Below are 20,998 nucleotides of genomic sequence, written 5' to 3'. Positions count from 1 at the left end.
GAAAATAAAAGGTTGTTTACTTATGGAAATGTCTATTGTTTTAAGTTGAGAATGGTCTTTAATTTTAAAAATAAAATTAAAAGGAAATAATGGTTTTCACCTTAGAAAATTAGGCTCGCACGTCAGCTTCATATTATAAACGTTAACTAATAAATAAATAACTTCTCATCACTTTAAAGATTTCAATAGTTTAAAACGAGACGATTCATATAATTCATAGTACGAGTTAGTTGAATGATATACAAGCAAATGGTCCCTGCACATGTACGTTTGGAATAAAGCTCATCTTCAAAACTTGATATTATGCACTAACTTGATTTCTAGATAATTAGGTAAACTATTAGGTAAGAAAACCATTTTATTTGCTCTAATGTTTAAAGCCTTTTTTTTAATTTAGTCACTTCGTTGTCCCATCTCATGTTTAGATTTTGAGCGGAATTCAAGTATTATATATGTCATTGGTTTGATCTTTTGTAAAAAACTACTCGTAATAACGGGCTTGTAAAATAAATTTGTTTACGGAAAAGGGCCAAATTAAATTCAACTTTCAAAAATAGTTAGATTTATCTGCTTCGTTATCTTTTAATTAATTATCACTTACAGGTTATCTTGTAAATTAATTATCCTTCATCCTAATCGTGGCCACGCATCATCTGTTTCAAAATTATTTTACCCTCAAATAATTTTTTACTCATTAAAATAACTCAATCCGACCCGAATTTTTTTTTTTCAGCAAAAATAATACGGAATTATTTTTATTTTTATTTTGGAAAAATTATCCGTATTATTTTTGCTGGAAAAATTTTTTTGGGTCAGATTGAGTTATTTTAATGAGTAAAAAATTATTTGAGAGTAAAATAATTTTGAAGGGCGGGATGATGCCACGTGGTAAATGCTTAGAAGAAAGTATAATGGCGTAGGACCCCATAAGATAATCAGTAAAGTATAATTGGCCCTAAAGTATAACGAAGGGTATGGATGAACTATTTTTCAAAGTTCAGGGGTAATTTTGGCCCTTTTCCGATTTGTTTATCATAAAGAGATTTGTCGTTCCTGACCTTACTTCATTCTAATTGTTATTGAACAAGTAAAAGTTTTGTTTTCGTCTACGTCCATGTAGAAATAATATTTCTATTCTATATGTACATGGAGTTTATTCAAACAACTCAAAAATAGATGGAGAAATAGGAATTCCTCGAATGAACCGCGCTCTTTCGTATGCATCAGGAGTCCATTGACGAGAAAGAAGAAGGATACTAACTTTTTTTTTTGGTTAATAGTAAAAAGATTCTTAAAATTTTGGTTAGATTTGTCCACATGATTTACGTTGCATTTGTCCCTTTCCTTTTTTGGCTTCACTCTTTGCTCGTGTTAGCCTTCTCTCACTTTAGGTATACAAACTTGCCGACAGAACCAGGACAAATCTTCAATACAGACATAGATATCTAGTGTTAAAACCAGTGAAAGATATATTTGTGATTAAATTTAATTTAAACGGAGGTTAAATTTGTTTTATCATAATTAAGGGGCAAATGTTAGTCGTTTCACTTCACTATAAGTAAGGGCATATTTAGAATCAAATTTCAAACTTAATGCAAATGTATTCTATTTCTCAAAGTTGAGAGCCTTTCTTGGACTTTTACCCTTATTTCTATTTATTGCTCTTTCTTTCATCATTTAATTAGGTGCCCCTCCTTGACACACCAGCATAAACTGCACTCCTGACCCGCATGAGTTTAAATTGTGTACGACCCAAAAGAAAAAAAATCTAATTAGGTGCAATTTTCAGCTACTTCACCTATAGCACGGCGCTTCTATTATTTTTACATAACCCCATTTTTACTGTTTAGATTATTTCCGTTTTGATTGTCGATGCCATCTGGATATTCAGATATTTCAGTTTGCTAGGTTATCGTATTTCTACAAATTCAATAGCAGTTACAAAAGTTCTCATTATGATAAGAATCCGATTATGTTCTTTTTAACTTCCTAAAACAGTCTCGACTTTAGAAACAATTTTTGTTGCTGCACACACAAAAACTGTTAAAAAAAAGAAAAGAAGAAGAAGGTGAAATATAACATAAAAATCAGTTGGAAAGTAAACTTACCTGTTATAATAAAATATTATTATAAAAGAGTATGATTGTATTAGACCACAATTATAATTCCACTATAGTCATGACTTTGGAGGACTGTTCAAATCATTAGAGTGCAAGGTAATTCTTCAAATTTCAGCATCCAACTTTTCAAAATTAAAATGCAAATTTGATCGTGTTTCAAGAAAAATAAATCAAATACGGCCAATTGGTGCACGCTAAGTATATTTTTTACGCTCATGGATTATCAAACAAAATAAGTATATCTCCAATTTAACTTTTTACTACTTTGTATGTTTCTAATTTTCCTCGAGTTTCCTTTCTAGGTTGGAAGTAATTATTGTCTGGAAGTAGTTTAAAATTGCACTCTAAGTAATCACTTTATACAACTCCCTTTGATTGATTTTGTGCGCTAATGTACATGAGTACATGTATCCTTGCATTATGATTATAAAGTACTTTCACTATAGAAAAAGGAAATACTAAGATGAAGCTTAAGGAGGCTTGTTAGCGTTGGATCGAAATAATCAAGGCATCATGCGAAAGCTAATAATTGCAAGTCTTGAACAATGATAAATAAGACAACAAAGAAAACTATACTAAGACGCATAATACTTTGATATTGTTGGTCAATTGACATACATAAAAAACTAATGTAAAAGAAAGCATAAAAACTATTGAGAGAAAACGTAAAATCCAAAATATGATAAGAAAATGCAGCAAAACCCTAACAAATTTCCCCTTTTGCCTTGGATTTTCTTGACAAGTTTGATCTGTCTTCTTCACATAATCTTCATCACTGCTACTAGGGGTGTACAAAGTAAACCGACAAACTGCACCAAACCGATAAACCGAGTCAAACCGAGAAAAAAACCCAACTAGTGGTTTGGTTTAACTTAGTTTGGTGTTAAAAAAAAAAAATCCGACCATAATTGGTTTGGTTTGGTTTTAGCTAAAAAAAGTCAAACCGAATCAAACCAACCCGACATTACATGTATTCAATTTTTAAAATATTTTATACATAAAAATATTTATTTGTAATGTAATTTATAAAAATTTCTTAAATTTTTTCGTAATTTTTTATCTATTATCATATTATTCAAGCTTGAACTTAGAATTTTGAATGTGAATAAGTTTTATATCCTATGGATGTTAGTAACTCATATAAAGTCCAAACCAAAACCAACTCAACACTAATACTAACAAAAGAAATTCAATTTACCACTAAGAATGACAATAATGTTGAATATCCATTCTTTAGTTGTGCATAATTGGTTTTGAGTGTGAAAATACATAACTTAAATTTTTTTTCTTGTCATGTAATTAATACTACTTATTAGCCGTACTCATTTTAGCATGACTTATTATTTTTAGATTATGGCCATTTTCTTTATGGCTTATTAATTAGCAATATTTATTTTAACCGATTTTATTATCTTTTATTGAATATTTTAATACAATGTCACCACTCTTCTCACATTTTGTGTTATTTTCTTATGAAACACCTTAATTACATAGTTGTATCTTGCTAGGACTAAAGAAATATTTGAAGTAAAAGTTATATGTTTTGTATCAAGACTATTTCGAAAAAAAAAAACCCGAATAACCCGAGAAAACTGAATAACCCGAGAAAATCCAAGGTTGAAAAACCCGAATTTTATTGGTTTGGTTTGGTGTATAAATTTAAAAACCCGACGCAATTGGTTTGATTTGGCGTTTAAAAAATCCGAACCAACCCGGTCCATGTACACCCCTAACTGCTACCTGTCATGGTTAAAAATATGTTAAAAATATTATGGGTTAAAAATGGTTTAAAAAATATTTTATTTTTATTTTTAAAAATGCAGCAGCAGGAATGTTGAAATTATGGTTGAAACTTCGTCTCCACATGTAGCACTTCAGACTCTTTTCTTTTTTGTTTTTTGACAAAATTCTTCATTATCGCCAAATTGGCTGCTCTTGATTTAAACCCGCCTTGAACCTGTCTTCAACCTCGTTAAATCATAGGTTTTGATACCACTTGTTGGGATCGAAATAACATCGTAGTTTGTGGAACGAACAAAATAATTACAAACCTTGAACAACGATAAATCAGAGCGCAAAGAAAAATATACTAAGACGCATAATACTTTGATATTATTTGGTCAATTGACCTATATAAAAAACTAATATAAAAGAAAGCATAAAGACAATTGAGAGAAACATCTCCTTTAGAGACTACATTGTGAATGCTAATGTGTTGTGCTGTATGAGAAAATTCTTCAATTTATAAAAGTCCGAAACCTCTCCGAGAAAGTGGTTACCCAAATATGAAATATTAAAATTTTCCTTTTGGGAAAAGTAATACCAAATGTGGTAAACTCTTTACCCTTTCTTCATGAAAATGTAAAATCCAAATATGATAAGAAAATCAGGGCAAAACCCTAACAGTTAGATGGTCTAAAATAATGAGACTTTAATTTTACCCCGTATGCATATTTGGGTCTTGCTAATCTTGTATCCATTTTTTGCTTTTCCTCAAATCATGTCAAAAGTCCTTAGCAATAACCTATGTTGATCGGATTCTTCAAAATATCAATTGAGTGTGCCGAATTCTTCAAATTGGTATGTCTTTTTTTTATGATCAGACGATTGTGGTGCAACCACATTTTTAGAGCGTCCGAGCAAAATAGTCTGCAACGTAAGTGTAAGATTTTCTTGAAGAACTTTTACACCGTATCAAGCTGGGCTTGCATTTTAGCAGAGGCAGAGCTAGAGATCAAGGTTCGGTCAAATCCATTAACTTTGATCTAATCATCGTATTTCTCTTAATATTTCATTTAATATAATTTTTGTTTAATTTAAAACACAATACTTTAAAAAAGTTTAAACTCTGAACCCCTAAGCTTCAAAATCCTGCTCCGCCTCTGTTGATTTCAGTTGAAGAAAAGGTAATTGCCATCTAAGATTGAAATCTTTTGATCATTATGTCATGCAACATAAGTGTTTGTCACACCCTAACTTTTAATAGGGCATGATGGGCACCCGACCCTTACTTAGGGCCGAGCGAACCCGCTAGTTCTCGTTATACTCATGATCTTCTTGGACTCTTAAATCATGAAATGAGTGCGTAATGAAAGCTTTTCAAAAACATGTTTTTCATCTTTCTCAAATCAAGTAAAACGTAATCATATGAAATTTGTAACATAATGCATAATGATATATCGGCTTACGAGCCGCTTACCGACGACATATTATATACGTGACTCGTACGCAAAGTCTCTAACATAAATCAAGATACCATAACATAGATACTCGACTCGACAACACTCCTAGGGAGGAAATGGAGCTCGCCGATCCGGTGGAACATCATCTACTAATATCCTCTGCTCGTTTGTATACACACACGTGGCATGAAACGCGGCGTCCACGGGGACGTCGGTACGAATAATGTGCGAGTATGTAAGGCATGAATAATAACATGATATAGATATGGAAGGTAACATGGAATAAGAGAGATAACTTTGTACATCTAGATGCCACTTGCGTAAGGCGGATGTCATGCGTATCTTAGCCTTTAAAAAAACTTTTTCTTACATACATATATATAATATCATCATCGTAACGTGCCGGCCTTTTCGGGGACTCGGTGTGTAACGTACCCGGCCCTTTCGGGACTCGGTGTGTAACGACCCGGCCACTTTCGGGACTCGGTGTGTAATACCAGTCGATCGGTGGTTGCACTGATAGGTGCCGTACCCGGCCCAAACTATGAGCGCGGCTCGGTGTGAGAAAATACATACATATATGAAAGCATGCATGAGAGCTAAATAAAAGCTATAAATACATCGGAGTGACGTAAGGTCGGTAACCTCCGATTTTCATTATGGAATTATCATCGTCGCTATATCTCGCACTTGAGGGAACAATTATTATAAGGTGAGATCAACAACAATGAATAAAATCGATAAAATCATGAAAAAATCTCAATAATCTCATAATAGTATTAACATCATAAGCTTTGGAATTTCTAGAATTAAAATCATCATCATCATAATCATCATGAAAACATTCTCATCTTTAACATCGTCATTCATATTGTAAAAACATGTCCGTTGTTGTTGTCATAAAAGCTTATAGAATCGTAAATCTTTGACTCGGAAAATAGGAACATTTTGGACAATATTTATGGATTATCAAGAAAAAAGTCATGCCATTGAATCATGAACTCTATGAATCATGAATTTCTAGCTTTTGAGAATGAACATATTCTTGGAAAACATTTATGGATTCACATAAAGGGATCATGGGACATTTAAAAAACATCTATTGGATTCATAAGAAAGGTATCATGCCTTTAGAAGAAAGGAACTAGCCTTAACATACCTTTGGAGCTTACTCTCCGACTTTCCAACTTGCTTCCCGTCGCGCGATTTATTTAGGATCGTTCGTCATCTCATAATCTACATAGGCAACCATTCATATTATCATTAGGCTCATTGTTACACTCTTTATCTTAAGTCTCAAAATAAATTTCTTTTAAGGTGCGAAATTCGGACGACATCTCCCTATTTTATATGCCTAGCCCGAATTCTCAACACCAACAATCAACAACCAATAACAATAACAGAAACAACAACAACCTCATTACTACCAAAATATTCCATCAAATACTCCAAATGATATTTTCTCTAGCTCCTCCACAAACGAATTCGCTACATAATTATTCCATAAATTTATCTCCGTAAATAAGCCTTTAATGATACCAAAAGAGAAAGATTCATACCTTACTTCCGCTAATACCGCGATATCTCCAATACTTGCCTTACTCCCAAGCCACAAATTCACCGCAACACAATATTATAATCATAACTATACGCCGGCGGAACCCGAATCCAGAGATTTTTACTTAACTTGCATTGAAATTCAATGGAGGGAAGGTTGGAGAACTTTCTAGAATTGTTGGGAAATATTTTTTTGCTGGTTTCTTGGCTGAAAATGAGGGGTTAAACCCCCTTATATAGTTGATCCGAAGTCACCTTTAGCGATCTTGTTCATCGATTTTCGTAGCGATTCGTTCATCCGCGGAAATTATTTCGAGACCTAAAACTTTTATACACCGATCTCTTTATTTGCATACTTGGATATGTCCAAAACTCCATACGATCGTATAAGTTATTCAACATCCCAAACTTAGCGAAACTTATTTTATTTTTTTCCGATTCGTTTAACCTCCAACCTTCGCGCACTTACTTATCACTTGTTGAACATAACATAAACACTTATAACTTCAAACATAATCTGTCCTTTGAGCTTATGTGACTAACCCCATGATGCAACTTAACGCGCGAGAATACGGGATGTAACAGTGTTCACGCAAACTTCCACAGGACCAAGCAGCAAATGAATTTATCAATGATGTAGAAGCTCTCAACTCATAAACAACTGGAATAATCAAGCTCCATATTGAAGAGAGCCAAAACAAAATGCCAATCTCTTTTTCCCAGATGACGAGGACCATTTGCCAGTCATTATATTGCTCTAATTATAGCAATTGCGATTCTCGAGATCTTGCTGTTTCTTCAACAATTTTTTATCTATAATGGACGTCTCTGTAGCAGGGGCGAAACTACAGGGGTGCAAGGGGGTTCGTCGGAAAATTCAGAAATTACACAGTATATATAAGGTTAATTTTCTTAGTTATGTATAAATAATAAGTTTTGAATCTCCTTAAGACAATATGAACTTTGTCTTAGCGGCCGAAGGGCATAATCACTACAAAAAAAATGGATAATTTGCGGAGGTCAAAAATTGTAATTAGCGGCAGTTTTAGCCTCCTCAAGCAATTAGCGGAGGCTAAAACCCCACAAATTATAACTTTCAACCTCTACAAATTACCCCTTTTTTTTTGTAGTGAATGTTTAGCCCATTATTGCGGGTTCGAGTCTTGCTAGAGATTTTCTCTTTACCTCTTTGAATCTCCTTGTCAAAATCCTTGCTCCGCTCCTGTTAGTAGAATGAAAAGAAAGAATGGATCTTGCTCTAGCTAATGGTAAATTACAAACATAATTAACACCACACAAATGTTTCTAAATACTGCTATTGAGTTTGTATAAAACATTTGACGTTCAAAGGCCCAATGCTAATCCCAGCAAAAGAGATGATAGAATCAACCCAATTCCAGTTTCAATTTTAAAACAAAGGATTACTAATTCTTAACTTTTTGAAGAATCCTTCGTCAGCGATTGTGAATGACTGATTATTTTCAATCTTTTCGACCTTCTTGAAAGTGAGCGGTTTTCGTACAAAATCTAACCCCCTGTTTGGATGGTGGTTTCCCGTGGTTCATTAATCTATGGTTCTCTATGAAACCATGTTTGTTTTCATTGTTTTTAAAATTATATGGTATGGTGTTGTAAACCCGTGGTTCATCCTATGGTTATATAACCATGAAAAGTCCCAAGTTTTGTAACCACGGATTTGGTGGTTTTTCCTTGGTTACATATTTCATTTCTCCATTATACCCCACCCTCCACCATCCACCCCACCCCACCCCCACGCTATCACTCACCCCAGCCCCACACTCCACCATCCACCTTACCCCATCACTCACCCCCACCACTCACTCCCACCACACCTTCACCCTACCACCCACCCCACCCCCACTCCCAACTACCCCACTCCTCTGCCACCCACCCTCACCACCCCAACCACCACCCACTACCCCTCACTACCCCCTAACCCCACCCCACAACCACTCACCCCCACCTACCACCCACTATCCCTACCCTCATCCCCCAACCACTCACTCCTCCACCACCGCCACCCACTACCCCTCACCACCGCCCCCCACCCCCACCCCCACCCCCACCTTACCACCCACTACCCCACCTTCATCCTACAACCACCCACCTCACACCACCCACCCCCTCCACCACTCCCACTCACTACCTACTTATTTTTTAAAGTTCTGTTTTGTTCTTTTACCGAGTTTTATTAATATATATATAAACTAATTTCTAATTAAGAGTTAAGGATGTTTTAGTAAACTTACAAGTTATTATACGGTACCATACGATCAAAACAAACAATACAAATGTTATTAAACCACAACAAACGATACGGATCATCAAACATTGTGTTCATTAATACGGACAATACAATACAACACCATACTGTACCATACCATAATGTACATTAATGAACCACGTGAAACAACCTTCCAAACAGAGGGTAAGAGGAGGAGTCTCTTGTTCACGGAGAATCAAAACTTAACGATGACAATCCATCTGGATCAAGGCCTTTGAGCTGATCAAGTCGTTTCTTAGCAAGAAGATGTAAGTACCCAATAAAAATAAAATTCATACGGTCAACTTGCTTTGAATTTCGCGGAACTCCTTTGGATACAACTGACTCAATTTGCCTCCTTTCTTCAGCAGGCTTGGAACAAGTCTCGTTGCTTTCTTCAGGATGAGCAGAGGCGGATCCAGAATTTAAAATTTATATGTATTGACAGTGATCTCAAGTTAATACTATAATAACTGAGTTTACAGTCAGATAGATATAGAGATTTAGTAGATTTCTATATATATATATAAGGTCTGGCAAAAGCTGTTGAGTTCACGTGAAACGCAACCACCCTAATCTCCGGCCCTGAGGGTGAGACTCTTCATATTAGTTTCAATTGCACCTAAGAAAGGAAGGTTGCCACTAATTTGGCACTCTACTATGGACTGAAGGAACAGAGATTGTACAATCAATTATAGCTTATTCAAAGAACAACAAAAGAATACCGCGATTTGATTAACTAGTCCTTAGAATCTGAACATAATTATAACCTACCAAGTTCGGAAGGTGCCTGGCCTCGTTCCTACTTGATGAAATAGTGTGACACCGTTGTTGAAGCTCTACCCTCCTTTGCATATCAGGAAGGGGAGGTTGTTCTAATTCCAGAACTAGGACCTCGTGTGCAATGGGCGCAACCTTGGGCTTGAAAACGTGCGGTTCTGAATCTCTCACAGGGGAGAAATCAAGAGCGCCATATGGGGAAATTAACTTTTTCTTTAACATTGAAAAACATCAAATTTTGTTTTCCTGTTTCTTTCACTTCATCAGCATAAATTGTCTTATTTCCTCCCTTTCTTATATTAAAAAAACTGACATTTGATTGTACTGATATATTCCAGGAAATTATTCATTTTATAGAATTCTTTATGATACTGCTGAACTACTAAGGGCATGTTTAATTACAAAAAGTATAATTGTGAAGTTAGTTCTTTTTGTAATTTGGCCTAACAGGTTTTATTTACTTTGTTGTTTCCTTATGAGAAGGGTGGAATAGTTTTTTCCACTTTGGTTTCGTAATGTTCCTTGGTAATTAATAAGTTGCTTTTAATTGCCAAAAAAAAAAAAAAGTATAATCGCGAAGATAGAATCAATTTATTAACACGGTAATTATTTTGAATACATGGTAGGCGTATCCTTTTTCCGGCTGTACGCAACCTAAGTTGCTTGAACTTGGCACTTTTGCTGCCATAGCCAAGGGCGGAGCTAGCATATACATGACATGGGGTTCGTCTGAAGATAATTTTGATCTAAATCATGTATTTGTCTTGAAAAATTCATTGAATATGTATAGATTGATAATTTATAACTCAGTAACTTAATCGAATTAGAATCCCGAACCCACAAGTTTCGAATCCTGGCTCCGCCCCTGTTAAGCCGGGTCCATGTTACACTGACATCATAATAGGTAGATTTAGAATTTAAAATTTATAAATTCCTTCATAAATCTCAAGTAAATAAATAATAATAATTGGTTCATATTTATGAATATTTTGTGCATTTTTTAATATATATACCACGTCTTAGCAAAAACTATGGATTACATGAACCTGTATGTCATAAGGTAGCTCCACCTCTGGAACCGGATCCACTCAACCAACATTTGCCATAAACTATGGGGAGATTTTAGGCAAGATTTGGCATTTTGATTTCTCAAGATAAGAGCTAGTTCCAGATTTGAAACATGGGAAAATGGAATGCCTTGTATATTCGGCTGCTGTTGAGGTTGAAATTTCTATACTAGTCTTTTGTCTCCTTCTCGGCTTCTCAATATTTCATTTAAGCCGAACAGAAGGAAACCAGAGTGTTTGAGGCGTTGAATTCAGCTACCAGGGATCTCTAATATTGGCTGGTGAACGCGGTCAGGAAGACCTTGAATTATTGGAGTTTATGGGCGTGTTTGGTATGAAATATATTTTTTAGTATTTGGTAAGTATGCAGAAATCGTTATCCTAAAACATTTTGAATATAATCTAGGCTAAATATACCCTTGTACTGTCGGAAAAAGTTTAAAAATATCATTTGTTTCACGATCCGTTTAATTAAGACCCTATCGTTGTACTATAGCACAATTTTACCTCTAACTTAAAGGGAGAGACACGTAACAACTCATGAATAAAAAGAGCCTCCCCAAGTTTTAAACCCAGAACCCACCCCTTAATAACCTGGCCATTCAAGAATAAAACACTCACAAACACTGTAGAAATTCATTTAAGTATATCAGCCTAAAAAGATCATATGTATTACTTTAACAGTTTTGAGCTCTGTAGGTAGAACATTTAGTGCTTAAGCCTTAACCAAGGAGCTAAGAACAACTAGAGAACTATTTGCCAACAAAAGATGGTTGACAAAAAGAATCAGAGTGATGCAAAAAAACAACAACAATATATGACATAAAGTCAAGATCTCTAAATCTTTAATGCTATTCACAAATGAATAAAATTGGGCGTACTTTTCTTAATGAAAATGACTGAAATGTCCGGAAGATATTTTTTTTGAAAAAGTAGTAGTATCAGACCTTTCTATAACAATATCCTTATATATATTCATATCTTTATAACAATCAAGTTTTTTCAGCATCGATTTTTTATGTTACATTTTACCTTTCTATAACAATTTTTTACTTATAATGGCAATAACTATCTTTATAACAGTACATTCTTTCCTTATAACAGTACGTTCTTTGTAAAATTTCCCCCTCCCCCCATAACAACTATCTTCTTTTTTAGGTAAAACAATAATTAACCAACTTTATAAAATAGAATATCTATGATTACCAATAATAGGTGTAAAGATTTTGACCAAATATTTTGATACTTTAATACATTATTTATAGCAAAAAAATATTATAGGCATATATATTTCCTCCACTAAAAGATTTTTTTTTCGTTATACAAAGTGAGATTAAGCATAGGATTTGACAATTAAAATAATAATAATTAGATTCTATGCATCTTTTTTACCTATAACAGCGAAATATTATTTAAATATCAATGTTGTTGTAGGTATATAACGACCATTCACTATAACAGCCAAAAAACTTCGGACCCGATGATGTTATTTTTTTTTTTGATTAAGCACCGGGTGTCCGAGTCTCTTTGAGCCCCGACTAATCCCGGGGGTGCACAGGCCCTCGGCAAGGAGTTTCCCGCAAGTGCGCACGGTAATTCGGGGTTCCACGTCCGTGGCCTCGAAATTGTTTACCTGGCGGGTTTCGAACTGAGACCAGAAAGGAGCACCCTTTTGCAAGGCTCAAGTCAATTGCCACCAGGCCATAGAGAGGTTTGACTGTAGTTTTTACAAACAAAGGACGAATGATGGAAATATATATAAAAGTTATATTATAGGAAGAGTATTTTGGAAATTACAAAAGATATTAGGAATAAGATGGTAAAATCTTTTATCAAGCCAAAAAGTACTTACAAGCGGTAAAAATTTAAGTTAGAAGTGATCAACTAATGAGTTTTGGTTGATTTAGACTTATAAGTACTTCACTTAAAAGTAATTTTGATGTTTATCAAACGCATAGATAAATAAAAAAAAATCCTTATAAGCTAGTTTAACCAGATTATAGGCTTAGCCAAACACTTTTTCATCACTAAAATAAATTCTCAATCAATTTGGAACTTGAGGTATACCTGTAATATATATTGATTAACAAATGATAAACGTAGAGTGCAATATAATTTGAAGAAAAAAAACCATAAGTAACTATATTGCGCTAATTCTATAAGACTTCTTTACTCTTGGCTATTGATTAGAAACTAAATAATTCCCACACACTTTGCACTATCACTCATCTTGGCCACAACCTCCCACAACCGTCGGATCTCGGCGAAAATATCATTGGACGGCAGCTGAAACCGGCAACATGGACACGTGTTCCTCTTCTTCAACCATGGCAATATACATATCCAATGAAACATATGATGACATGGCAATTTAAAAACATCTCTTCCTTCATTCATCTCTTCTTTACATATAACACATTCCCTCCCTCCGTCGTCGCCGCTCACTTCCACTGACGGCAACGCCACCACTACCGCCACCGACGTTGCGACCTCCTTCCTATCTTTCCCTCCGGCACCATGACCTGCATTAGCAAAAGCGAATTCAAGATTTAATCTTTATGGATTCATTATTTATAATAATTTTCAAGATTTGCACACATATATATGGATAGTTAATTAAATAAAATAGAGCTTCTAGATCATCTTTTCCAGCCAGATAGCGAGCAATCACTCATCAATTAATACTAACTTAAAGCTGCCGAGAATGAAATCGTATCCCTTTTGAGAATTGAGCCCGTGTCTTCCCCATGAAAAGACGATATTTTAACCACGGGACGAAAGGGACCATAAAGCCTTACTTCATATACCTCAGCTTCGAGAATAGAAGTGGTTTGTTTTGTTTCTATATGCAATTCGATCAAGATTATCTTTTTACACATCATGTCACCCGAAAAATATCTACAAGCAAGCCTCCTTATTTGTAATGTTGAAAGTAAGACAGATTACCTATTACAATAGGTAAAGATGATCTAATAATATAAAAAAAATTGGCGATGTATATAATTTAAACTGAATAAAATATTATGAATTAAATTGAATCTTATTTTTAACATCTATATGCCACTATATACCTGCGTGAGTCATGGCATTGACAAAGTTCTTGCACTTTGCTAGCAGCTCAATAAACTTCATTATGACTTCTCTGTTGGAACCCCTAATGCTAGAGAATTTTAGTGCATCTTTGGCTATGTATTGACAAAGAACAAGGCGCCACCTGTGTTAAGAACAAAAATATAATCAATAAAGATATTGAAGCGTGAAAAAATCATTGTCCTTAAAGAGATATTATTGCTTGTTTACTATTTGAAAGATATATATGGACGATTGAGTTCGTGCACTGCAAAATTAACTTAACCATTTCCTCAAAGAAGGCATGAATTCACAGCGTTGAAAGAAAACTATTCAGAATAGTCTATCTTATTTCATTATTAATGTAAATAAAATGTACATTTACATTTGAATTGATCAAGTTTCAAATAAAGCCTTCAAACTTATTCTGGTCTTAGATATAGGATGATTTCACTTCATATCACTCTAAAAAAAAACAAAAAAAAACAAAAAAAACATGAATTAACTACCAAATTCGTCGTTAATTATCTGTCTCTGAATAGTCTATACAGCTAACAATATCTATTTACAATTCATGACTGGCTAATCCATCTTAAATAGGATTAGGGTGATTTTTTGTTGTTTAGCTATAGGATTTATCTGTCGCTAATTTATGTTATATTTTTAATAGTTGTATTACAAACTATCTAACACGTACCTTGATGGAGGGAGATTGAGTGCTTCCGGATCATGTTAGCGATAGGAGTTGTCTGTCACTAATTCCTGTTATTTTATTTGTTTATGTATTACAAACTATCTAACGCGTACCTTGATGGAGGGAGATTGAGTGCTTCTGGATCATGTTGGCGGAGTTCACAGAGCAGGAGGAGGAGGAGAACGGCGTCTAATTCCCGGAGTTTCATGGAGGTGGTTGATGGTGGTGGCAAGATTGTATTATTATGCATGAAATGAGTGAATATTGCTAGTTTAGACAATAAGTGCTTGGCTATAAGGAGTGATTTTTGTTGTAGAGAGAGAGAGTGAAGGTGGTGTAAGGTGAGAGAAAATAGGGTGGGAGAAGAGAGGAGAGAGAAAATACGGCTGTGATGGCGGTGGTGGAGGGCGGAGATGTAAAGGGTTAGATCTGAAAGTTGATGAGAAGTGAAGGTGGAAAGTGTAGACATGATTATGGTTATTTCTGAGGGACTTTGATGATCTAATTTTTCCATTATGGGAGATCATGTGCTTTGGTGGGAAAATTGAGAGGTTTTGGAACGTGTGGCTTTATAGGGATCTACTAAAGCAACCATAACATTCTTTATAGATAAAAAAAATTAGATAATAGTAAAAAACGCATCCGAACTATCGCTTTGACGCGAGTTTCACACTCAATTATCAGTTGTTTTTTTTTTCTACCTGAACTATCACATCTATGTATCAAAGCACATATAGATAATGAAAATTTAGGTAGAAAAAAGGAACAACTGATATTTGGTGTGTGGAACTCGCAAAAAGTGACAGTTCACGTGCATTTTTTATCATTAGCTCATAAAACATTATCCGCATCAAGTATTATACCAAACCAATGAATAAAAGATATATGTCTTTTTTTTAATTTGTAAATCGCTCCTATTGCAATAGCCCACAAATGTATCGTGCGATGTTCTCAACCGAGAAGTTGTTGGGCAAGTGGAAATTGATCTCAGGTCTCTCATGTGGAAAACCACTTGCTGAACCACCTCAGCCACCCTTGCGGTTAATATATCTTTATGTACATATTTATCATTAAATCATGGTTAAGATATTATACTTTAACATTATTTTTTAACTTTTAAAATTAACTTTATTAATTTGATGTAAACACCATTGCAAATAAATATTTACTCTATTTACCTATTGATTAATATCCTAGATCTAACTGAAATTAATATAATCTAATATTATCAATGTATTTAAGGTGTTTTCATGATATGGTAACTTAGCATGTGTAAATTTCGAAAAATATAATCAGCCTTCTAGTTTAGATAGAGGATAAGTGGCGATAAGTATAATAATAATAATTATTATTATAATAATAATATAATTATGATAATTCTTTCCGTGTATTAGCAAAAATATATAAGCGATGCTAGGTAGTTTGGAATTAAGATAATATTGATTAATATATCATCATCATCATGTGAAAAATATCAGTACACTAGAATGAATACAAAATATACTCCTATAGTATAAGGGATCCTAATTATTTTGAGATATAATTTCAGATATTATTCTTGCAACGTTAATTCACTTAATAATACTGCTTATGAAGTTCTTCAATATATAAATATTAGTCTAAAATAACTAAAGAATAAGTGTTTATTGTCACTCCAGAAATTAAAAGATTTCGGACCTCTTCCTCTAAAGCAATCATTCTCTTTTTTGGGAGGGAGTAAATTTCTTGATAATTTGTGGCAACCAGCACAAAAGAAAGAATAATAATAAGTGTCACACAAATTTGCAATGATGGAAATCAATTAACAAAAGTTGTTCTAGGGTTCTTGTAAACTTTTAACTAAAGCAACAGAAAGACAAGGCAAAGAGTTCTATAGAAAAGGAAAAAGTAAAGGCAAAAGAGAAAAGAGGAGCATGGATTGGTATCTATAGTGGTGCAATCACCTTTAGACTAAAATAGAGCAAACACAGCCAGTGGGCTTCACACAATCAATTGAAAATCCCTAGTAGTAGTACTAATTTTCTGAAGAAATAAAAAAGTAGTAGCTTTCAACTTTTCTTTTTTGTTGAGGAAGTAGTACTAGTAATTCATTTTTACCCTTTTTTTTTTTTTTTTTTTTTTAATATGTCGGTGAAATCTGCCTGGAGCTAACCTTATGGGTCAACCATAGCCTCCGAAACTCGAGAATGATGGGAACCGCACGTCTATCCCTCTCTACTTAAATACCAGAATTAGTTTGCTTTACACCAATATTGTCATTTTCACAAGAAATATGTAATCTATCCATCAACCAATTATGCCTCGATAAATAACTGATCGAGATCAGCTATATAGACCTCTATGTTCATTCTGATCTATTCAGGCGCAGTGAAAATATAAATGGTATCGTAATGGTATTTTCGTAGTACAACAAGGGCTTGACGTTTCCAGTCATATTATGGGACAGGAGGCAGAAAGCTAAAAAAAAAGGTTAGAAATGAAAGATGCATTATTAAATTGATAAGACCAAAAATTCCACTTGATTAGCCAAAAAGCCGAGAAAATTATATTCTTGGTGGACATAGTTACTATCGTACCTGTGCTGGTGGGACCTAGCAAATCTTTCCGCGAAATTAGTCGAGGTGCACACAGACTGGATCGGACACCACAATTATAAAACAAATGAAAGATGCATTATTAAGTGAATGTATGGGGGACAAAGGTGTGGTTTTGGAAAGCCTAGGGAGATGAGTTAGGTAGAGTAGAATGGAAGGGAATGGCTAGAGTATTGGCCTTTGTCCAGAAGCATGTGTCCAGTTTAAACAATTTCAATTATTCCTTTCTTTTCATTATCTCTGTTTAACAACATGGTGAAAAAGAACAAGCAGAAGAGCAAAAATATCATTTGACCCATTCATGGAAAATATGTACACCCTTTGGCCCTACAAACAAAGCCATAATAATTTAGTTTGGTGCAAGTTATTCCCCACTGTAGCCTGCACTTATCAAGGGCTCTTGTCACTTCCCTTTTCATCTCTCACAGCTGCTTTTTTGGACTTTGTGCACCTTCTTGTGATAAACAATGGTAAATAGAACTTGACAACTTGTGAAACATTCTCTGCATCAAAAACTGAGATCTTTATACTTGCTAGGTTGCAAGAAGACAGCGGCTTTGGATCACGAACTATGTGATGCATCAGGTATGAAAGCATCATCTACTTGGATGAATGATTATAATTGTTGTGAATGGGCGCGGCGGTGCAGCAACTGCAATGAAGAATTTCCCTATGTGAGATTCTTGAAGGATAATAAGTTCACATACTCGAGTAGTATAAACAAAAGTCAAGCAAGTTGTGTAATTTAAGCTGTCCAAGATCAGTGAATTATGAGCATACTGATTATATTTTGAACATGACAACGACTGAAGAAACATAGATTGTAACAACCTCCCCACCCCTCAAAGAAGAAAAAAAGGAAAAAATATTGCACATGCATTATAATGAAATCTCTGATAATGGTGAACTAACATTACTTGTGATCATACTAACGGAATCATGGACTAACTCACACAAATGCAGTAGATGAAGCTCTTGCTTCAAAAATGTCCCCTATTTACCTAACAATAGTAGGATCACATATTTCTTGGGGACATAGAAAAATCAGCACAGAAATTGGAGTTCATACTACTTCATACTTGTTTCTGTCTGTGATACTTCGTTAAAAAAGAAATCAGGGGACAAGTATGTACAAGATGGAAGTGTCAAAGCCCATTAAGAAAGGTAGTTATTATTCAATGTGTATAGTATGTCACTGTTACCAAGATACCAGAAGATCTGGTGCTAGACCTCCAAAAGGACTTCCAGAAGCTGATGATCCTCTCTCCAAAGTATTTCATCAACTGAACGACGAATATTGTTCCAGGGGAAGCATAAATGTGTTTACATCAAAATACCCTCTGACTTAACATGTCTGACTTAACATGTCTCTTCGCTTTCTAGTTCCACCATATTTGAATTCTTTCTTGAGCACTTTTACCACTTGAAATGTTGTGTCTTCAGTTCCCACAGAATGGCATCATGCTATCACCACAGGAAGAGTACTAATGCTTGCTAAACGACTTTCTACTTCCTCACGATAAGACAAGGAACCCAATTCTTCTGAATAATGAAGCCCACAAAACTGCTTCTTCAGTGCAACCTCCTACCCATAGCAGCAGATTTTGTCACACGGTTTCCTCGTTAAATTCATCCATCATCACGTAACCATCATCCCTCATCAAACCAAGCAATCTTTCCAATACCCCATAAACCTCTCCAGCCTCTTCATTTGATTCATCTGATGCTATAAAGCTTTTTACGCCTTGACATGTTTCCATCCAACTACTACCAGTAATCTTCTTCAATCCAAATTTTTTCATGTTCTTCCTAAGATCTTGAGCTTCTTCCCACCTCCCAGCTTTTGAGTATAAATTTGCCATGATGGTATAGTTTCCAGTATTTTCAGGCTCTATTTCAAACAAACGACTACATGCAAATCTACCAACTTCAACGTCACCATAAATTGAAGCCCCGTTAAGGAGTGCACCCCACACCCTAGCACTGGGTTCAATTGGCATCTTTCCTATTAAATCAACTGCTTCAGATAGCTTACCTGCCCTACTTAGAACTCCCACCATGCAAGCATAATGCTCATCCAAAGGCTCAATTCCATACTTTGCCAACAACTCGAAAATTCTCCTACCGTCCTCAACCAGTCCAGAATGAGCACAAGCTGCCAGTACAGCAGTAAATGTGATAGAATCTGGCTTTATGCAATGACTCAGCATCACATTAAATAGATCAAGTGCAACCTTGGCATCTCCATGGTTAGCATACGCTGAGATAATTGCCGTCCAAATAATGACACTCCGATCTTTTGTGTGATCAAAAACTCGAAATGATAATTGTATAAAACCCAGTTTTGCATAGGTATCAATAAGTCCAGTCGCGACAAAGATATTTTGATTACACTCACTCTTAATGGCATAGCAATGCACTTCTTTCCCTCCTTTTGCAAATGCTATATCAGAAATTCCTGGAAGAATACTTGAGAGGGTCACGGCATTAGGTTGCACACCTGATAACTGCATCTCACGAACTAACTCTAAAGCTCGATTGTACAGATTATTCTGAACTAGACCTGACACCAGAGCATTCCAAGCACTCAAGCTTGGTTTCTCCAACTCTTGAAAAAGACTAACAGCTTTATCAACAAATCCATAAGTCATGTAGCCTGAAATCATTGCACCATAAGTTATCTCATCCCGCTCACTCATCTCTTCGAAAAGTTCTCTTGCGTAGTCCAAGCTACCACATTTAGAATACAGAGCAATAATCGAGTTAAAAACTGAAATGTCAACTTCAATCTTGTTTTCAATAATATAATGATGAATTTCCATTCCCAAAATAAGATCATTCGACTGTGCACAAGCTTGTAAAACACTCACTACCGTGACCCCATCAGGTCTAAACCCTTCTAACTTCACCATTTCTCTATACAACCCTTTGCATTCGTCGTAAAACCCACATTGAGAATAACCCGATGTCATCGAATTCCAAGACACAACATCCCTTTCAAGAATTTCATCAAACACACTTTTTGCCAATACCATATCACCCGTCTTCGAGTAAGAACTGATCAAACCATTCAATACGAACACATCCGAATCAAACCCATTTTTAACAACATAACAATGAATCATTTTAACCAAAATAGAGTCCCCCAACACCCCAGAAACAGCTTTCAACACACAAGTAACCGTAAAATTATCGGGTTTCACATCAAAATTGTTCAACAAAAATGAAGAAAACAACTTGAGTGTTTCTACATGGTAATTCTGTGAAGAGTAACCAATTAAAAGGGCATTCCAAGAAAATGTATTTCTCTCAGGTATTTCGTCGAACACCTGGTGTGCTTCTTTTAAGTGTTTGGTTTTTGAGTAAAAATTGATAAGCTTTGAAGCAAGGTAGTTGTTGGGGATGGTTGAGGATAGAACAAGACGAGCATGGAGTTGTTTGCCTTGGCGAATAAGGTGATGTTCTTTGCATAGTTGTAAGAGATGGCCATATAATGAGTAGTCAATATTAATATAGTTTTTGAGTCTGTGAAGGGTGTTAGCCACTTTGATGAACCTCATTTGCTTGAATCACGGGGATCTCCATTATCAGAGTTTACTGTTTTTAACTGAATTTGGCGCTGTAGTGTGAGATTTGAAATAGCCCATTTCT

At 35.0% G+C, this 20,998-nt stretch overlaps 2 protein-coding genes across 3 annotated transcripts; both read right to left on the bottom strand.

The window, feature by feature from the left end:
- Positions 1–13,054: 13,054 nt before the first annotated feature.
- On the bottom strand, positions 13,055–15,323 carry LOC132057219 (E3 ubiquitin-protein ligase SGR9, amyloplastic-like). Its single transcript, XM_059449709.1, has 3 exons — positions 14,867–15,323; positions 14,062–14,204; positions 13,055–13,512 (listed from the first exon to the last, which is right to left on the bottom strand). The coding sequence occupies exons 1-3, from the start codon at positions 15,265–15,267 to the stop codon at positions 13,184–13,186; spliced, it is 873 nt and encodes a 290-aa protein (XP_059305692.1). The 5' UTR covers positions 15,268–15,323; the 3' UTR covers positions 13,055–13,183.
- A 2,221-nt stretch (positions 15,324–17,544) lies between these two features.
- On the bottom strand, positions 17,545–20,932 carry LOC132057218 (pentatricopeptide repeat-containing protein At2g37310). 2 transcript variants are annotated; one of them, XM_059449707.1, is made up of 2 exons: positions 18,550–20,932; positions 17,545–17,999 (listed from the first exon to the last, which is right to left on the bottom strand). In XM_059449707.1, exon 1 carries the CDS (start codon positions 20,905–20,907, stop codon positions 18,955–18,957), a length of 1,953 nt encoding a protein of 650 aa, XP_059305690.1. In that variant the 5' UTR covers positions 20,908–20,932; the 3' UTR covers positions 17,545–17,999; positions 18,550–18,954. The 2 variants fall into 2 exon arrangements, with proteins under 2 accessions (XP_059305690.1, XP_059305691.1); XM_059449708.1 differs by having other exon boundaries at positions 18,558–20,932.
- Positions 20,933–20,998: the final 66 nt, after the last annotated feature.

This window comes from Lycium ferocissimum, chromosome 5 (genome assembly GCF_029784015.1).
Source record: "Lycium ferocissimum isolate CSIRO_LF1 chromosome 5, AGI_CSIRO_Lferr_CH_V1, whole genome shotgun sequence".
Taxonomy (NCBI): Eukaryota; Viridiplantae; Streptophyta; class Magnoliopsida; order Solanales; family Solanaceae; genus Lycium; species Lycium ferocissimum.
The sequence above is the reverse complement of the archived record's forward strand: the minus strand, read 5'-3'. Positions and strand labels throughout refer to the sequence as shown.

Excerpts from the sequence above, each read along its gene's own strand:
- LOC132057218 (XM_059449707.1), bottom strand. The coding sequence starts at position 20,907 with ATGAGGTTCATCAAAGTGGCTAACACCCTTCACAGACTCAAAAACTAT.
- LOC132057219 (XM_059449709.1), bottom strand. The coding sequence starts at position 15,267 with ATGGAAAAATTAGATCATCAAAGTCCCTCAGAAATAACCATAATCATG. Across the intron at positions 14,205-14,866 it reads CTCAATCTCCCTCCATCAAG|GTGGCGCCTTGTTCTTTGTC; the intron begins GTACGCGTTAGA and ends TTCTTAACACAG. Across the intron at positions 13,513-14,061 it reads CAATGCCATGACTCACGCAG|GTCATGGTGCCGGAGGGAAA; the intron begins GTATATAGTGGC and ends TTGCTAATGCAG.